Source organism: Diuraphis noxia, unplaced genomic scaffold (assembly GCF_037042655.1).
Source record: "Diuraphis noxia isolate RWA-SAM2 unplaced genomic scaffold, SU_Dnox_SAM2 contig0004, whole genome shotgun sequence".
Classification (NCBI taxonomy): domain Eukaryota; kingdom Metazoa; phylum Arthropoda; class Insecta; order Hemiptera; family Aphididae; genus Diuraphis; species Diuraphis noxia.
The window spans coordinates 72331364-72348870 of NW_028301714.1; the positions used below are offsets into that span (position 1 = coordinate 72331364).

Genomic DNA, 17507 nt, shown 5'->3' on the forward strand with positions numbered 1-17507 from the left:
GATAAATAAATTAAACGTCTTAAATTTCACCAACATTCATCAACTATAGTTACGCATTTCGATAACTTAAATCGTATTATTTACTACTCAGTACTCGCCCACTGACGCAGCTCAACAATACGTACATGTCATATGAATTGCCTAAATATTACTCCTTAAAATATGCTATGCCGCCCGGGCCCCTTATTAGGACATTCCGCGCTGTATTAAGATTATATTCTGTACAGCCATGCCTTTCACTCCGACAGTAATTTTGAAAACATTTTTAAATTTATTATGAAGTCTCATTTGAATCTTTCGACAACGATCGGACTTGGTGTTACACTCTTGCTTGCTACGCAAAAAAAATTAAGGAGAAATGTCGTGAATAATAAATAATATATAATAATAAATAATATCGTACTTAAACAAATTTCAACATACCGAATTGAGTTTCACATCGATAATAATTTTGAAAATAGATTTTATTTCGTCGTTAAATCAACTGCGTCAAAGCTACATTTTTAATTTATCATTCTTGAAAAGAAAAAAACTAATTTTAAATGTAGAAAAACACCTCGTACTGTTAGAAATTTCAACGGAAAAAAATAGTTTTTAATTTTGAGTCGAAGATTCAAAATAGAATTCAAATATGTTTTCAAAATCAATATTCGAGTAAAACTCAAGTCACAGAGTCTATCAAGTGATAGAAATTTCCAACCTACCATCAGGTAGATGCGCGTCACTGCAATGGAGTGGAGCCACATCAATTTAATATTACAATTGGATTTTTGCCAGACTTCTGAGTTTTGGTAAGTCCAACGTACCTAATTTTAATTTTACTCTATTTCGCAACAATATTCTGTATAATAACATACTTTTTAAGTTATTTATTAGTTACCTATTGACTATAGTTATATTATTTGACTATAATTTATATGTACCAATGTACCTGTAGTATACATGTATATTACTGTATAGAACTCGCACGGCCATACCTTGCATGCAACAAGCACGGTTAGATGTCCGATAAAATATATTATATAACAATGCAATAAATAATATAATTATAATTCAAACTAAATATAGTAAATTTAAATAGCAGGGAGTGACTGCAATAATGATCTGTCTAGATCGGTCGATCACTATTTTTATGTCCTCCCGAATTATTTATCATGTCATTATGCTATACTTATAATTACAATTGATTGAGCAAAAATTACTTTCTTCCATTGATAATATATTAAATTTTTTTAATGCACTTGTTAAATTTCTTATCGCACATAATAAATTTTAGGTACTAACTGAACACGGCAGGTACCTTTATATATATATATATATACGTTCAACGTATAATATAATATAAGATGGTATAATTAATGTTTATATACAAAGAAATATAATATAATATTAAACAAGACGTTTTTAATATCGGTTATAAATTTAAAAATATCAAACAAACTTCTATTATAGAAGTGAATAAATTTATATAAAACATTTAAAATTAAATTAAATACGACTCGTTTAAATTCACAAGTTTTTCCATAAACTATATAAAGGACAATAACGGGATTGACAACAACAATATGTCCCGTTCAATAATATTGTCAATTGTCGTCTATATAAATAAATACCTATATATTATACTTAAATACTTAATGATCTATTAACTTCATCCTCAAATGTTTATTGTTAATTTTTTGTCCTGTACAAACAAACAATATTTAAATGGTACAATTATTCATTTAATATATATTTTTTTTTACATTGAGGCAGAAGTATATAAGTTAAATTCATTTCATTCATAGTTTTTTTTTTTTTTTTTTTTTGAAATTGGTCTTTCAGATTTTATTTGACTGCGGAATTAAATTATTATTCTTCCTCTTCTTCTTCTTCCTCTTCCTCCTCTTCTTCCTCTTCCTCTTCTTCTTCCTCTTCTTCTTCTTCCTCCTCTTCTTCCTCTTCCACCTGTAACAAATCACAAATGATTAGTAAATAATATTTATCAGACCACGACCAATATTGTGATAAGTATCACGGTAATTTACTTCTTCCTCGGCTTCTTCGTCGTCAAGGCCGAACGGTTCTTCGTCTTCCTCGTTCTTCTTGAGCTCTTCCTCTTCGGGTGTTTCTGGGTCGTCCTTCTTCTTGCCTGGACGTTCGCCGAACCATTTCGGTAACCGTCCTGCGAACACGGCACGAAAGAAGGTTTAATTAACACGAACATATTATTACATTACTGGATTTACACGCTCAAAGCAGAGGAACACAAACGTTTTTTTGGGTTTCGTAAAATGAATGGTTTAGATGGGTAGATAGCTTGGTATAGGTAGGCATATTTGTTCATAATATTAAGTAATTGGATAGTAGGTAATAGGTATAAAAAATGGTAAAAAAAAAGCACTAACAGGTGAGTAATTCTAATAAATTCTCGACTGATCGAAAATAAAGGAAGACATGGAAAATTTCAAGCATAATCTTTTACGAATAGCTAAAATATACAACTTACTAGTAAATATACGCTGCTATATATAGTATAAAAGCATAATCATGTTTTTGAGACGTCAAGAATCTACTGCAATAATATTGTTATGGTTTTACCTTGTCGTTGAAAATGGTAAACAGTAAATGTATATGTTGTGTTTGTTTAAACAAATAACATAGGTTACACACATAACTCAAAAGTTTTTAGAATTATTAATGGATCACACGGATCGTAAAAAAGTGTTTGGCTGAAATTTTCTTGAAAAATCTTTTCAACATAAATACCATCTGACTGATTTATAGCAAGGTAAGTATACAACTGGTTGTATATACAACATATGAGTATGATAATAAAATATAAATTATAATATGCGTATAGTCTGATAAGTAATAACTGTAGATGGAAATATATAATGATTTTGAGAATCACCGAACGTTTTAAACTAGGTAGCTGTAAGTCTTTAGAGTTTAGACAAAATATGGTGAGTAATATACATTTAACAGCGTGGATTATAACCAAAATTAATTAATTACAGTGATTTATTAATACCTAATACTTCTAGAGCGAAATATAAGAATGTGTAACTTTAAAATTTGAATAAACGAAATCGATCGTGTACAATCGACGATGAATTTCCTATGAACAGACTTTATACAAGCCGGTGTATTACTTACCCTTAGCACGGCCGCCGAATTGGTCACTCTTTTCTGTCCATTGTTTTTCCATTGATTCTTTAGTGAATTCCATATAACCCTAAAAAAATTCAAACAAAAAAATAGGAAAAGGTATCGTGCATGCGGGTTTGAAAAATCAAAACATGGATTTTTCTGGAACTATAAATATTATAAAATGTAGTTATTGCATACATCTATAATCGGGTACGATATAAGCTATAGTAGGGAAATGAGATAGGATTAACAGATTTTTCATTATCAACTATGGGCGACTACAATATGGCATAGGGTTTTTGGCCGTGAGGGAAAAGCATGCCGAAAATCGCTACATATTTACGTACTTCTACTTCTTTTCATGAATTGTTCGTATTTACGATTCCAGTTAGACTCGGTCTTTTCGCCTATCATCTCTTCCAGACCCTATTTATTTCGTTAACATCTCTGTATAGATCTCTGTATACGTTTATATAATACGTGCACACTTACTCCTTCGAATAGCTTCTTTTTGTCGTCATAGGACCTTGTGTCCACTCGCCTCTCGTACTTGGAAGCGACTTGGATCTTGGGCTAAGCAACGTATAAAAACATGTTAATCCAACGCCACCAAAATAGTAAGATCAATGAAACGTATATAAAAAATATACACAATCATTATTATGTGTTATGGTTCATACTTACTGGGTATTTGCCGGTTAGGGCTTCAGGGTCAAGACCCTTCTTCAGAGCCTTGTGGCGGAGCTGTTGCTTCTGACGTTCTTTCAACTCTTTCAACTAAAACCCAAGCGTTAATTATTGTGTGAGTCCACATTAGATACCAACACATTACGGCCAGCAATATTCGGAAATTTAAATTTTAAAATATGGTTATATAATACAGTTTTGCATAGGTATTACTTACGTCGTAATCTTGTCTCTTCTGCCTTTCCTCCAAATCGTACTTTTCTGTTTCCAGCTTGATAATCTGGTCCCAGAGTTCAGTGGCTTTGAATTGGAGTTTTTGCACAGAGAAACCTTCAATGTTCAATGGTTTGATTCTGAAGCTCAGCGATATTTTCTTTTCTTCTTCGATCTGTTCTCTGGTCTTGTTGCGTTCAAGTTGGGCAGACGTCATACTCAACGCCTATTAGGAAATAAAAAAAAATAAATTGAATTGAATTACAAATGAAAAAAAGCTACTCGACAACGATTGCATTGAACACTTACACCTTCTTTTTTGCTGATGGTGAAGTTGGGTCCTTTTGATTTATTGGTTTGTTCTTTAAGAGCAGCCATCATAGCTTGACGTTTTTTCTCGGCCTCTTCCAGGCGTTTACGTTTTTCTTCGATGTCCTTCTGTTTCTTTTCTTCCACTTCTCTCTGTCTGCGTTCTTCTTCTTGCTTCTTTCTCTCGGCCATCCTCTTTTCTTCTTCCGCTCGCATCACCTTGCGCTTGGCCTGTTTTTCCTTCAACTTCTTTAAGTCGTCTTCTTCCTTTGACCGTTGTTTGCGCCATTCTTGAATGTACTCTTTAAGCTGTTCGTCTAAGGCTGAGGATTTTAATTCTTGCCTCTGATTAAATTCAAAAATCAATGATCAATTGCAAAAATAATTGATCACAACTAAGTGTGATGTATATATTTATGTAATTATAAAATATTAACAGAAAATAGATCAATTACCTTAACGAATTCGGGATCTCCATCTCCACTAAAATTTGCAAAAAAAAAGTAAAAAAAAATATATATATATTAATTTCGATATCAATACATTGTTTTTTATGGGTTGATGACACCGTGATGTTATTTGCCCTGCGGGGGGCTTGTTATTTATAATGCGTGATTAATAAATGGGTCATTTGAATTTTGGCACCAGTTAACTGTAACAAGATATATTGTCAGAATAAAAATAATTTTTAGTAACGATGCCATGTGGCCTATCGCCAGGCAAATAAATAAATAGTAGACACGCAAAATTTATTGTTAAAAAAAATTTGCACACAAAATCAGTTTTATGTATGTTTATACTTCAAAAAAAATTTTTTAATTAGTTAAGAAAAACTTTATTTTTTAATCGTTTTACATCTAAATATACAAAACCTCTTAATATTATTATAGCTAATATTTTAGAATAAACATCTAAATTTCTAATTTGCAATTAACTAATAAAGTTAATACCAGTCTGTCTACATTCTAATTTGTCTACTAAAACAATACTGCATAAACTAAAGGCTTATTGTATGGATTGTCTGCACTAAGCCTTTTCTACTTTCTACTTTAGAATCAACTTAGTACATATATTTTACTTTAACTCCCACTGCAGTAAACTTACTCTTTGCTTTTTTCAGGCTCCGGTTGCCTGCGCCAAAAATTGACGATTTAGAAAAATTCCAAAAATATCACAAACATATAGAGTGTACAGACGTCGATTTGTTTTGATAATTTTTACTTTCTTTCAGTACAATATACAACTAGTATTATTAATTTATGAACTTCTAAATACTTCTAAATAATAATATAGTCTAAGTGAAACATACCAAGTATTCAAAATGTTGTAGAGTTTTTATGCTATTATTATCATAGTAATATGTAGGTAGATATATTTATAATAAAATGTAAAAAGAATTTCTGACACATTACGTTGTACACTCTATTAATAAGGAATAAGCCAAATAAACAATTCGGGTGCTCAATACACAAAATCATTTGGCTTATAACGTATTTACAATTTTGAAAAGCGCGAAAAAATAAGCAAGTTTGAAGCTATGAAATAAAATCAAGTGACTGAAAATCAAAATTAAAATCACTGCAAGTGAATTCCTTGGCAAAAATGTATTAATAATTCGTTAAAACCGCTATAAATTTTAAGTTCATGTCACCGAGTTCATTTCTAGTCCTACATTCATATATATATACAATGCATTTGAAATTATTTTTCCAGACTCTATACTCCCTACAGACATTTTTTTTTGTATCTCCAAAATTTCCCTTTTACTCGCTAATCCTTTTCAAATGCTTTTGCAGTAGCAATTTATAAGCGTAAAAAATAATTTAATATTTTGAAACTTACGTTTCCTCTTCGGAATCACTGAAACACAATATTATTATATTCAATGCACATTTTATAAAATTAATATAATATGTACCTAAACACATTGATGAATGTCAAAAATATTAAAATGTCTATATCTAGACCGGTTATATATTCTATCAGTTCTGACCCGAAGTCCCGAAATATTCAAAAGTAAAATTTATAAAAAAGTTTCGAAAACGTCCGTAATTATAACTTGTTTGATCGTAACCAAAGATTAATTTGAAATTTTGAAGTATGTTCACAAGAAGAATTTTATTAATTTGTCTAGTGAAAAGTAGTTAGGTACTCAGAGATTATAATTTTTTAAAGTTATTTTTCACATGCAAGTAGATAAAAATATATTATATAATACAGTCATAATATAGTTAAGAGGAAACAAATTTCCATAGGTGCTAGATACCTTTAAACAAATAATTAACCTATACACTGAATTAAATCAACGCAATTAGATAATGATGGGAAAATCGATGTAGTATCTATATATTGTTGGTAGTTAATATACTACACAGTCTATTTATAAATATTTTATCATTTTGTTAGTAAAAGGATATCGTGCACAAGTCAATATTAATATTATTTATATATATATATATATATATATATATATATATATATATATATAATATAATATATAATATATATAATATATATATTATATATATATATATAATGAAACTGATTTACTGGCACGTAAACCTTAAGAAGGTCGTGTTCCCCAATAGTAATTTAAAATAAAAATAAAAATATAGAATGGTGATTAAAACATTTAAAACAATATTAAATCAAGGAAGTACGAGAATTTTGGGTATAATATTGATAATTGCAATTTGCAATAATGCATTGAAATAAAACAATATTTATAATCCAAAATAAAGTTTTATTTTACCTATGTGTTTTTATATTTTACGTTGATAGGTAATGGAGATTTCAAGTGCCCATCTACCATTCTATGTATTATACATGTATACATACAATATTATTCCGAATATATTCACGTAGACTATTATGAGTAAATAGTAAATAGTAATAGACGTAACTGTAAGTGTATTCAAAGAAATGTAGTCGGGCACGATGTAACATATTATACGATTTTAAACCTGGTTGAACGTATTCGGGAATGTCATTTATACAATTATAACTAAATATTTCTTATTCCAAAAAAAAAAGTCGACTAGGTGGCCAACCCACCATAATGTAATATAATATTATACAATATATTATTATATGCCACATAGAAAAGTGATTAAATTTTTAAAAATGACTTACGTGTACACTTCTTCTTCGTCAGACATGGTTAAGCGCGGTGTGTCTAGGGCCTAGTCTCTGTAAACAAAAATAATCTAAATTGAACACCGACAGAATCGCGTAAATTCGCGGGTACACGAAATGGGTAGTTATCTCGTCCACCCTATGCCAAGCGATTTTATTTGAAAATGGATTTCTGGTGTAGAATCGACCGGTAGACGTTAATTCTGAAAAAATGTGGGAGGGATCGGCGGCTGTGGATCCCGTTGATATTAATAGCCGCTGTCGGTTCGGGCTGCCAACATTGCCTTTTTACGACCCACAAAATCCTATCGCCGCGTCTATTTATATAAAACGCACATAGTACACCGGTACGTATATAGTATTAAGCGGAGAGACGAATCGTCCGGGATTTCGATGGTAATAATATTATATGGTAAAACATTTACAATATTATGGTCCATTATTGTTGTGTGGTCAAATGCACGAATACTTCGAATCGCGGATCGGTAATCTAAATCGTCGCCGGGAAATCTATTAGATTCCATAAACAAAAACAAAAAATAAATAAATACCCATCATGTAACAGATAACCCAAAGGCCAAAATCCACGAGGGGTATCAGCATTAACGATTTATTTATTTTTTTTGTAACAAAAAGCTATGAATAATATTCCATATTACGTAAATTAACTAGAGAAGACGTGCGCTCGTTGGTATAATTCAAGACGTCTAACAAATAGGTGCGTTGAAATGTAACCATTTTTTGAATGTGCTGAGCACCAATACTATACAATAGTAGCCAGCTGGTTATAGTGCACGTTTTCCGATAAGTAATAATTTAAAGTCAAAATATAAAACGATATTAGGTATTGCAAGTTCATAATTCACGGAAAAAAAGCTCTCAAATACATACTATGTCCAACGGTCTCGACGTCCAAAAGTTTTCTGTCTTTTTTTTTGTTTTTGCGATTATACGCCGGTCTGTACCTACTCTGTTTAGGGCAGGGGCGGAGTGGCCCACCGGGATACCGGGAAAATTCCCGGTGGCCTGGAAGCAAAATGGCCCGTTTACCTAAAGTATAGATAGAAAAAAAATAATGTAGGGTAATGAAAGAGTTTATTTATCTACAGGGTGATTCTTTTAAGTGGGTACACTAATTATCTCGAAAAGTATTGACTTTTTTCGAAATATTTTTTTACATGGTTTCAAGTTGTTAAAAAAACAAACCTTTTTATTAAAAAATTATATTTTTAAATATTTTTTATCCTTATAATTTTTTATGTTTTTTACTTTTTTGAATGATAACATAGAGTTTTAATTTCATTTTTATACTCTTCGTAATATAAAATTTTATGGTTTTATCGTAGTATATAATTTATTATAAAATAGTTTAAAATTATTAACAACATTTACAATTTTGATATATTTTAAACAAAATATTAAAATTCTAGGGCCCCCTTTTGGGCCTTCTAGGCCCCGGGCCCCGGTGCAATGCACACCTATGTAACCATGTAATTACGCCACTGCTTGCGACGTAACGTAGAAAATTATTTTTTCTATTCTAGGTACATACAATTTTAGATTCTGAGCGGAGCGATGAATGTATTGATTTTACCATGATGTGTGTTTTTTTTTTTTTTTTTTTTTTTTTTTTTGTGTCTGTCATCACGTTTTGAGGCAGTAAAAATGCTTCGATTTTTGACTTCAGTACCTCGTTCGATCAGAAAGTGAATCTAGTTGGTACTTTGGGGGGTCAAAAGTAAAAAATTCTTAATACTTTTTTAAATAATTGAGAAAAACAAACTAAAAATTAAGGGAAAAACGGGAAATTTTACGCACAGTCATTTTTCGACAAAATCGATTTTGGTTTTTGATGTAACTTTAAAACAAATGACCATAGATACATGAAATTTTCACCTAATGTTTATATAAGTATATTCTATCTACCATGCAATTTTCAAAAAATTTCGACCTAAGTTGAACTATTCATAGGCATTTCAAATTTTCGATAATTATTAGTTTTTTTTAAATTAATATCGATAAAAATTTATTTGTTAGGCAGAAAAGCTTGAAAATTTAATACAAGGCTCTTAACATATTGTTACAATAGCAGTTGAAAAATAAAAGAAATTCATAGTCACAATTTTTTTTATAAGCATTCAAAGTTTGAATTTTGACAAAATACGTAAAAATCACGAAAATTCACAAATTATTTTAAGCTAGAAATTCATAAAAAATTTTCTTTTTAAATCTAAGATTTTAAAATTTAATACAAGATTCCTTACTAGTTTTTCAATCTTTATCACAAAATAAAAATTCCACCGGAAATTCAAAATAAATTTTTATGAGGATTTGAAATTTAAATTTTTACAACATTGGATTTTCACTTTTAGCGATTTCCTTATTTTGGTGTAACTCTAAAACAAATTACCGCAGATACTTGAAATTTTGACTGAATGTTTATATAGGCGTTTTATATATTTGATAAAATTTTCAAAATATTTAGATTTGTTTTGAGCTGTTTACTGACATTTTAATTTTTCAACTTTTTTAGTTTTTTTTTCTATAAATATCGATAAAAATTTATTTGTTCGGTAGAAAAGCTTGAAAATTTAATACAAGGCTTCTAACACATTGTAACAATAGAAGTTAAAAAATATTAAAAATTCGTAGGCACGATTTTTTTTTATAAGCATTTAAAGTTCAAATTTTGACTAAATACGTAAAAATTACGGCAATGTTCAAATTATCTTAGATAGAAATTCATAAAAGTTTTTCTTTTTAATTCTAAGATTTGAAAATTTAATACAAGGCTCCTAACATATTTTTACAATAGAAGTTGAAAAATAAAATAAATACATAGTCACATAAATTATTTAAAATATGCATTTGTAAACAAAATAAAATTTTTCAATACTAGCTTTGTGAAAGCATGAAATGTATTTGTTTCGTACTTGTGAAAGATCATTTTCAACCCTGAAGTATTTGAAAAATAGGTTAAGAAATTCAATGACCAATGAAAACCTTGAGTCTTTTATGCTAATGACCATTGAGAATAAAATTCTGATGGAAATAGATAATAATATTATAATAAATGCAGTTGGTGAAAAATCTAAGCTATTATCAAAATTATTATTATAAATGTAGGTATATCTTTATTATTATATAATTATTAATAATTTGTTATAGTTATTGTTTATAAGTCATAATTAATAAAATACTTCTTTATTATAAATATATTTGTTACTTATTAACTAAACCTGAACCATTAAAACACAATATATAATTATTCATATTGCTATTAAACTATATTGATTAAATATTTTCTGGTATTTAGTGGTACCTATATAAATACAGCACATTAGAAGTTAAACGAAATAGCAATTGTGATTGAAATACTTTTATAATATTGAGAGTATAAATAATATTATAAATAAAATGAAATGTATTTATTTAATTGTATTGAAATCGGTTAATAGAAGTATATAATTTGAGCGTAGCGAGAAAAATTTTTTTGGTAATTTAATTGGTAAATGGTGGGTGGCCTGGATAAATTTCAATCTCCCGGCCTGAATTTTGTTCCCACTCCGCCCCTGGTTTAGGGTACAGGAGAAAAATTAAAGACCAGCTAATATAAAAAGGGCATAATATGTTAATTTGGTAGGTACCCAATGTTATGATTGAAAGACGTCGTCTTAGACAAAACAGAAAAAACTCCACTACGGTTCCACTCGCTCTTGCACTTAATACGAAACGCGCATATTATTATTCCAAATAATCCGGCGTGACCGGAACCAGGATAAACGCACGATAGTTTATCGATTTTGTCGGAATTCGGAAAATCTTATATGTTAATTTCCGGCTGTCATCCAGAAGTTTTTCACCGCCTACACACGATCGAATCCCGGATACGTCGGCGTGATTTAGACAGGCACCCATCATCATCATACAGTCACAAAATCTCGAGTTGTTCGTAACGATACATGTTATACAACGAAATAGCAGGTAGGTAGATTTTCATTTTCATAGGGATGTGGCGGACGCGATTTTTACGACGATACAGTAACGAAATGTAGAGTACAATGCAATTGTGTTATGATTAATATAATATTATATGGTTGGTGTACTTACAATAATAAAGATAATATATGAATACCGCGACGGAAGTCCCACTAACGTCTGCGGACGACTGATCGCCGTTGGAGTACGAGATCGGCGGTTAAGCTCGTCCCCACCAAACCGGGGCTCGCGGACAGGAAATCTATCCGGGATATTTTTGGCATTTTCCAGTTGTATCGTACAAACACATATCATCATGTTTTGCGTATGGAAAATGTGGTGGAAAAAAACGATAATAATAACAGTATAATAACGAGAAGACGACGAAAAAGACCATTTGATCCTAACTGACGGGTCGGTGGTGGGGGAGGGGGGAGAGAATCTCAAAAGTGTGTCAAAAATATTAACGCACTAGCCGCTGCCCGCCATAGGAATTTATTATTACGTTGGGAGTATATCTGTGGTTTTTTTTTAGAACTCCCAGCGTACATGACCGTATTATTATCCGTCTTTTCGAGTGCCACGAGTCTTAAAATTCTTCAGTGTTAGATGATTAATAATTAACACCTTAAATTACATTTTAATATTTGATATCATTCATCTTTTAGACGGATACATTATATATGTATGGCGACCTTTGGGCTCTTGATAAGAACCTAACATTATGAGATCACACATTTTTATGTATATATATAATAATATATTATATATTATAGTGCACATCTACTATATAGAATAATCATAAATAAAAATCTAGACAATCTAGTTATATTCAGAGTTTACAAATGCCATACATTTATACAATAATTATACAATATACAAAGCTTGGTACATACATTTAATATTTAAAAAATTAGTATTCTTTTACTAACACAATTAAATACAAAAATAAACCTGAATAACAAGTAGGTATTATTTTATTTTTTTATTTTTAAATGCCTGCATAATTTGATAAAACAAAGAAATATTTGAACACAGATTTAGATAATTTTCTACTGTGCAATAGTTCAACAACAAGTATGTATAAATATATTTTGCACTAGGCAGATAACCACAAGGTATAATAATCATAAATACAATAGATTTGTACATAAATAAAAAAATTTAAGCAAGTATTAATAAATCCTGAACTTTAAAATGCCCTCCTTCTTCGCAGTTGTATAATAAGTAAATTCATAAAATTATATAATTTATTGGCTAATGTAATATATGTAGTATTTTATCCAACAATAAAAAACACCTATACTATTATGGAATGAAGTGAGCATTAATGGTAGAAATGGATATCTTTGATCAAACCTTAAAACCATCCATCCGACCTCAGTCAACAACAACAAAGGCCCTAGACTTATTAAATACAATTTTTCTATAACATTCAACGATTTAAATTTACCAGTATTATATAAAAACGAAACATTAACTAAAAGTAATAGTGATTTAGTAATAAATTCAAATGGCTTAAACAACAATGGAAAAACAGAAAATGTAGAGATAGTTGATAACATTGTAAACACGGAACAGTCTTTTGTAGAGGTAAATACTAATAATCTGTAAAAAAAAAATAAATATATGCATAATTAAGCATTAGATGAAAAGAAAGATTTAATTGCTTACGTTAATGGTATAACTGCTAACAACAATGCTTTCTCATGAACATGCCAACCAAACATAAATGAAGTCAAACCACATAATACAAGGCATCGAACAAAATCAATAGGATTTCTATCCGATTTCCAAAGTTTATATAAACATGGCTGAAAATAACAAAAAAATATTTTAATTAAGAAAACAGTCATAGTAATAATTAAATGTAATGATTTTTAGTATTATATAATATAAATATTATGTTCTATAAATATGTATCTCTGAACAGTTTTAGGGCTATTAATACATTTTACATGAAACAAAATTAATGATGTATTTATATACACATTTTCTGCTATGCAGTCACGTGAGTTAAAAATATATAAATGTAATAAACTAATAAGTGTAAAAGACACGAGTATAATAAAACAAATAGTAGGCATATTGTCTAATAGAAATGTCAATAACTCCAAATGTGATCTAGGTTAAAATAATAAATCTGAAAAGGCCACAAAAAAAAACACTCTGTAACTTATTACTTATTTATTAGGTATTATTTAAAGACTATATTTAAGATATTAGAATCTAAATCATCCTTTTATTGTAAACAACATACTATTATAGCATTTAATCATTGTCTATAATAATTTGATATTAAAATATTAGAAATCTAATTTAAATCTAAGTATTCCAACTATATTATCATTAGAAAAATTCTTAATATCTTAATTACCTATAAAACAAACAATTAGATAATGCAAAACTTACCAACATAAAGATTATTGTTAAAATAAAAGTAATCTGAGGAGTAATTGATGGCAGAACAGTGTGTTCAAATTCTTGAACTAAGCCTCTCGTCATTGATGCTGAATTATTATTTTTTATTAAATCATTGTCTCTATCTGAAAAAATTTTATCAGAACATAAATAAAAGAATTCAAATAAATAAAAAGATTATAGAAATCTATAAATACATGACATTTTAGCACCAATATCAGCTGAATTATACAAGGCCCAAAAGTTTGGTGCCCAATAGGCATGAGATAAACCTCGTTTGAATGGAAAAAGCTGTTTAAAAACCTGAGAAAAAAAATTAAATTAGTATACTCTATTCACAAAAAGAAATGTACTGGGCAGCGACCAGTTTTTGTCAGCGGCAATCAGATGATTCTCCACCAACACTAGAGCACAAGATAAATCTTCAGAATGAAGCCATGTGTACAAGAACAATTTGGCTGCCCAGTACCTTTTGTATTCTGAATAGATTATAGAACTAAGATTTATATTCTAATAAGTAGTACCTGTACAATTTGACCATTAAACACAAAAGGTCCAAATGACAAACTAAATATACTGATAACAATCAAACCTAATTTTAAGAGTCTTTTCATTGCAAATTGTAAATTTTTTCTGAAACAAAAATGTTTTAAGAAATATACAAAATATGCTGGAGCCAAATATAAATAAATATGCTTGAAATTCAACAAGATCGTAAACCAAAATGCACCTCGATAATTTTCACCCTGGAAAAATAAACTAAATTAGCAAAAATAACATGGTTTATAAAAAATATATTGAAACTATATTTTAACTATATATTTAAAAGCAATATTGTTTACCTTTAAAATGTGTGATATTGATACAAGTAGGATACCGAAAAGAAAGCCATTGTACTGAAAGTGTATTTGGTCAATAAGCAATAATGTCACATTCGCTATTAACAAAAGTTCAATGACAAAAACAGAAATTTTACTTTCATCCATATGTTTTTTCTTTTTAGCTTTTGGTGGTTTTATAAGTAATGCAATTGACTGAGCACATCTAAAAATAATGTAATGTCATACTGATCAAATAATAATATAATAAAATATATTAGAAAGATTCAAAAATGTATCTATTACATTACAACTGTTTATTATTACTATCACTTAATTTATCATTATCTTATTTATTATTACCCTATTCTTTCTCTTACTATTAAATACTTATTTTTATTTTTATTTTTTCTCTCTTTCTATTTTTATTAGAGACTCGTGTCTATCAAAACAAAGATATCTACCTAAGTAATGAACGTTGCAGTTTAATCACAAAATATGTAATCAACTTACTTAGTAAATATAAATACTGCTAAATAAATTATATACTATATACTATTATAATACCGCTAGTTAAAAACTATTAAGAGGATATATCAGCACAATATTTGTCTCTTTTAGACCCATGTGCAAAGTATATAAAACAATTTCATCTAAAATTGTTTCTTATGATCTTTAAGAAAAATTACCTATGGAGAAAAAATTAAATATAGAGGCTAAAATTTTTGAGAGTATGACATATCGGTTTCAAATTTTTATTGTTAATTGACCATCAAAATAAAATTGTAAATGTAAATGATGTTTAAATTGTTTTGAGACAATATTTAGACGAATTGAAAGTTATTCCTCGAAAATATTGTTCTATATTGGTTTAATAATGAGTAATTTTACCTTAAGATTTCTCAAAAATATAAAAAACAAATAATTTGTTGTGAATGCATTTAGCTTATATTGAGCATGAGTCAGAGAAATAAAACAAACAGTGCACTGACATTCTCCTAAATAATTTTATAAGTAATGTTATTATTTACATTTCTAAAGTTGATAGCTTTTACTCTTAATGCCAGTATACCTAACTGCATTATATGGGAAATTGTTCCATTTAATGAAGTTACAGGTGATGTAAGAATTTAAGTTTTTAAAATAGAAAAGTAAATAGTAAAAATACAAATCAATATTCATAAATTAATTAACGAAAGAATTATTATTAAAGACAACAATAAAATATATAATCATTTTAAAAGTAAACATAATCTTCCATAGTTTATAGGTATGTAACTATTAGCAATATCTTATAATTATTGAATAATAATTTAACATTCAGAATTATATTTGTTCTGTGTAAGTACAATATAATATTTTATAACTTAATTTTAAACATTAAAAAAATTAGACTTGGCAAAACTGATATAAGATAGGCAAAGAAGGGGGAAATATGTTGGCAAAATATTCAAATAACATTGCTCATTTTAGAATAGTTATTAACGGTTTTGAAGTTAATTTGGCAGTCCTCCGTTTAATTTATTACTAAATATTAATTAACCCTGTGTTTTCATTTCAGTGGCATACAATTAAATAATGTCTAAACATACAATAGATGTATAACAACATAGAACAATGTTATTCAGCATAAATTATATTTACTTTCGAGATCCATAATAAAACACAAAATCAGTAATGATGACACTAAGTCGCTGAAAGAATACGGTAGCATTTGACGAGTAATTATGATTGTGTATTGACAACATGTCAATATCGACAAAGGCAGCAATTTGAGCCAAGAAGTATTCAAACCACGCAAAAAGTGGCGGATAGTCGATGGTCCATTCCGAATGATTAGCCGAATACCACTGGGATACAGGTAGACTGTACGTCGTGGCAAGCCAGTTGCGATGCACCTCGAAATCGGTCGAAAAACTGTCGAAACAGAATGAGACAACAATTTAGTGAGCACGATTGTGGATATTGCGGAGAAAAAGATTAAATAACTGTTGAGATCTAAGACGGCGAATAACAATTATAACGACGATCCTACTTTGGACCTTCACTCACTAGGACGGCAACAGGAGCAACTTCACGCACGTTATGACAACGTGTAGGGAACTCGTCATTTTCAATTCAACAAGTTTTGGTCAAAGCATTGTTGAAAAATCCCTGGCCGGCGTGAAATTCAAATCGTTTCGTCGGACTTGTTGTATTCAATTTCAACAATAATAATAAGTGTAACGTGCCCAAACGTGGTTAGAAAACGTCTTCAAAAGCGACGGCGTGTAACCATTTCAGAATTTCAGATCCACGACGATGGTATTATTACGATCTCCCATAATAACGTCTTATTGTGAATTATTATGATTTGATGTATATAGGTAATGTATTTATGTATTGAGTACTTGGCCACGAAACGTCATTATTTAGACGTAGTCGGCAAGTCCATACATTACCGGTATAACGATGTGTATGAAAAAAAAGTTAACTGTTATCAGTGTTATCACTCATCCGATTATCAACTCTGTTCACGGTTTGTTAGAACAATATTTTTTTTAGAATCCAACATCGGCAACATCCAACGATTCCAACGTCGAACATCATTTGGCTATGGTGAATGGTGATTTGGATTGAAGTTATTATGCTGTACGTTATTCTAGTTCTAGACTATAGTTTTTTTTAAAATTGAAATATCGTAAAAAAGCCTTTAATACAAACACAGATAATGTTCCCAACTTTAAATTTCAACATAGGCAGAAATGGGGGGGGGGGCTTAGCCCCCTTGAAATTTTTTATGGATTTCCGCCTATGAATTTCAAAATGGTGGAT

The 17507-nt window shown here is 29.3% G+C and overlaps 2 protein-coding genes across 5 annotated transcripts; both read right to left on the bottom strand.

Moving 5' to 3' along the window:
- Positions 1 to 1702: 1702 nt before the first annotated feature.
- Positions 1703 to 11742, bottom strand: up (Troponin T, skeletal muscle). 4 transcript variants are annotated; one of them, XM_015510265.2, is made up of 12 exons: positions 11587 to 11742; positions 7474 to 7530; positions 6184 to 6201; positions 5446 to 5472; positions 4797 to 4824; positions 4342 to 4686; positions 4037 to 4258; positions 3817 to 3909; positions 3625 to 3705; positions 3480 to 3558; positions 2028 to 2164; positions 1703 to 1947 (listed from the first exon to the last, which is right to left on the bottom strand). In XM_015510265.2, exons 2-12 carry the CDS (start codon positions 7497 to 7499, stop codon positions 1852 to 1854), a joined length of 1152 nt encoding a protein of 383 aa, XP_015365751.1. In that variant the 5' UTR covers positions 7500 to 7530; positions 11587 to 11742; the 3' UTR covers positions 1703 to 1851. The 4 variants fall into 4 exon arrangements, with proteins under 4 accessions (XP_015365751.1, XP_015365749.1, XP_015365752.1 ...); XM_015510263.2 differs by lacking the exon at positions 3480 to 3558 and adding an exon at positions 3139 to 3217 and having other exon boundaries at positions 11587 to 11741; XM_015510266.2 differs by lacking the exons at positions 3480 to 3558; positions 5446 to 5472 and adding an exon at positions 3139 to 3217 and having other exon boundaries at positions 11587 to 11740.
- Positions 11743 to 12260: 518 nt separating this feature from the next.
- On the bottom strand, positions 12261 to 17161 carry xit (ALG6/ALG8 family glucosyltransferase xit). Its single transcript, XM_015510262.2, has 8 exons — positions 16746 to 17161; positions 16338 to 16610; positions 14718 to 14919; positions 14400 to 14621; positions 14073 to 14178; positions 13867 to 14000; positions 13129 to 13268; positions 12261 to 13062 (listed from the first exon to the last, which is right to left on the bottom strand). The coding sequence occupies exons 1-8, from the start codon at positions 16802 to 16804 to the stop codon at positions 12705 to 12707; spliced, it is 1494 nt and encodes a 497-aa protein (XP_015365748.2). The 5' UTR covers positions 16805 to 17161; the 3' UTR covers positions 12261 to 12704.
- Between the last annotated feature and the right edge of the window lie 346 nt (positions 17162 to 17507).

What these genes read in the sequence shown, in the direction of transcription:
- up (XM_015510265.2), bottom strand. Translation starts at nt 7,499, where the DNA reads ATGTCTGACGAAGAAGAAGTGTACAC. An exon ending in AGAAGAGACAAGATTACGAC is followed by an intron (nt 3,910 to 4,036) that starts GTAAGTAATACC and finishes CTTGGGTTTTAG; the next exon opens with TTGAAAGAGTTGAAAGAACG. An exon ending in ATTCATGAAAAGAAGTAGAA is followed by an intron (nt 2,165 to 3,479) that starts GTACGTAAATAT and finishes CCGTGTTCGCAG; the next exon opens with GACGGTTACCGAAATGGTTC.
- xit (XM_015510262.2), bottom strand. Translation starts at nt 16,804, where the DNA reads ATGACGAGTTCCCTACACGTTGTCATAACGTGCGTGAAGTTGCTCCTG. An exon ending in TTTTATTATGGATCTCGAAA is followed by an intron (nt 14,920 to 16,337) that starts GTAAATATAATT and finishes CATTATTTTTAG; the next exon opens with ATGTGCTCAGTCAATTGCAT. An exon ending in TATTGGTGCTAAAATGTCAT is followed by an intron (nt 14,001 to 14,072) that starts GTATTTATAGAT and finishes AAATTTTTTCAG; the next exon opens with ATAGAGACAATGATTTAATA.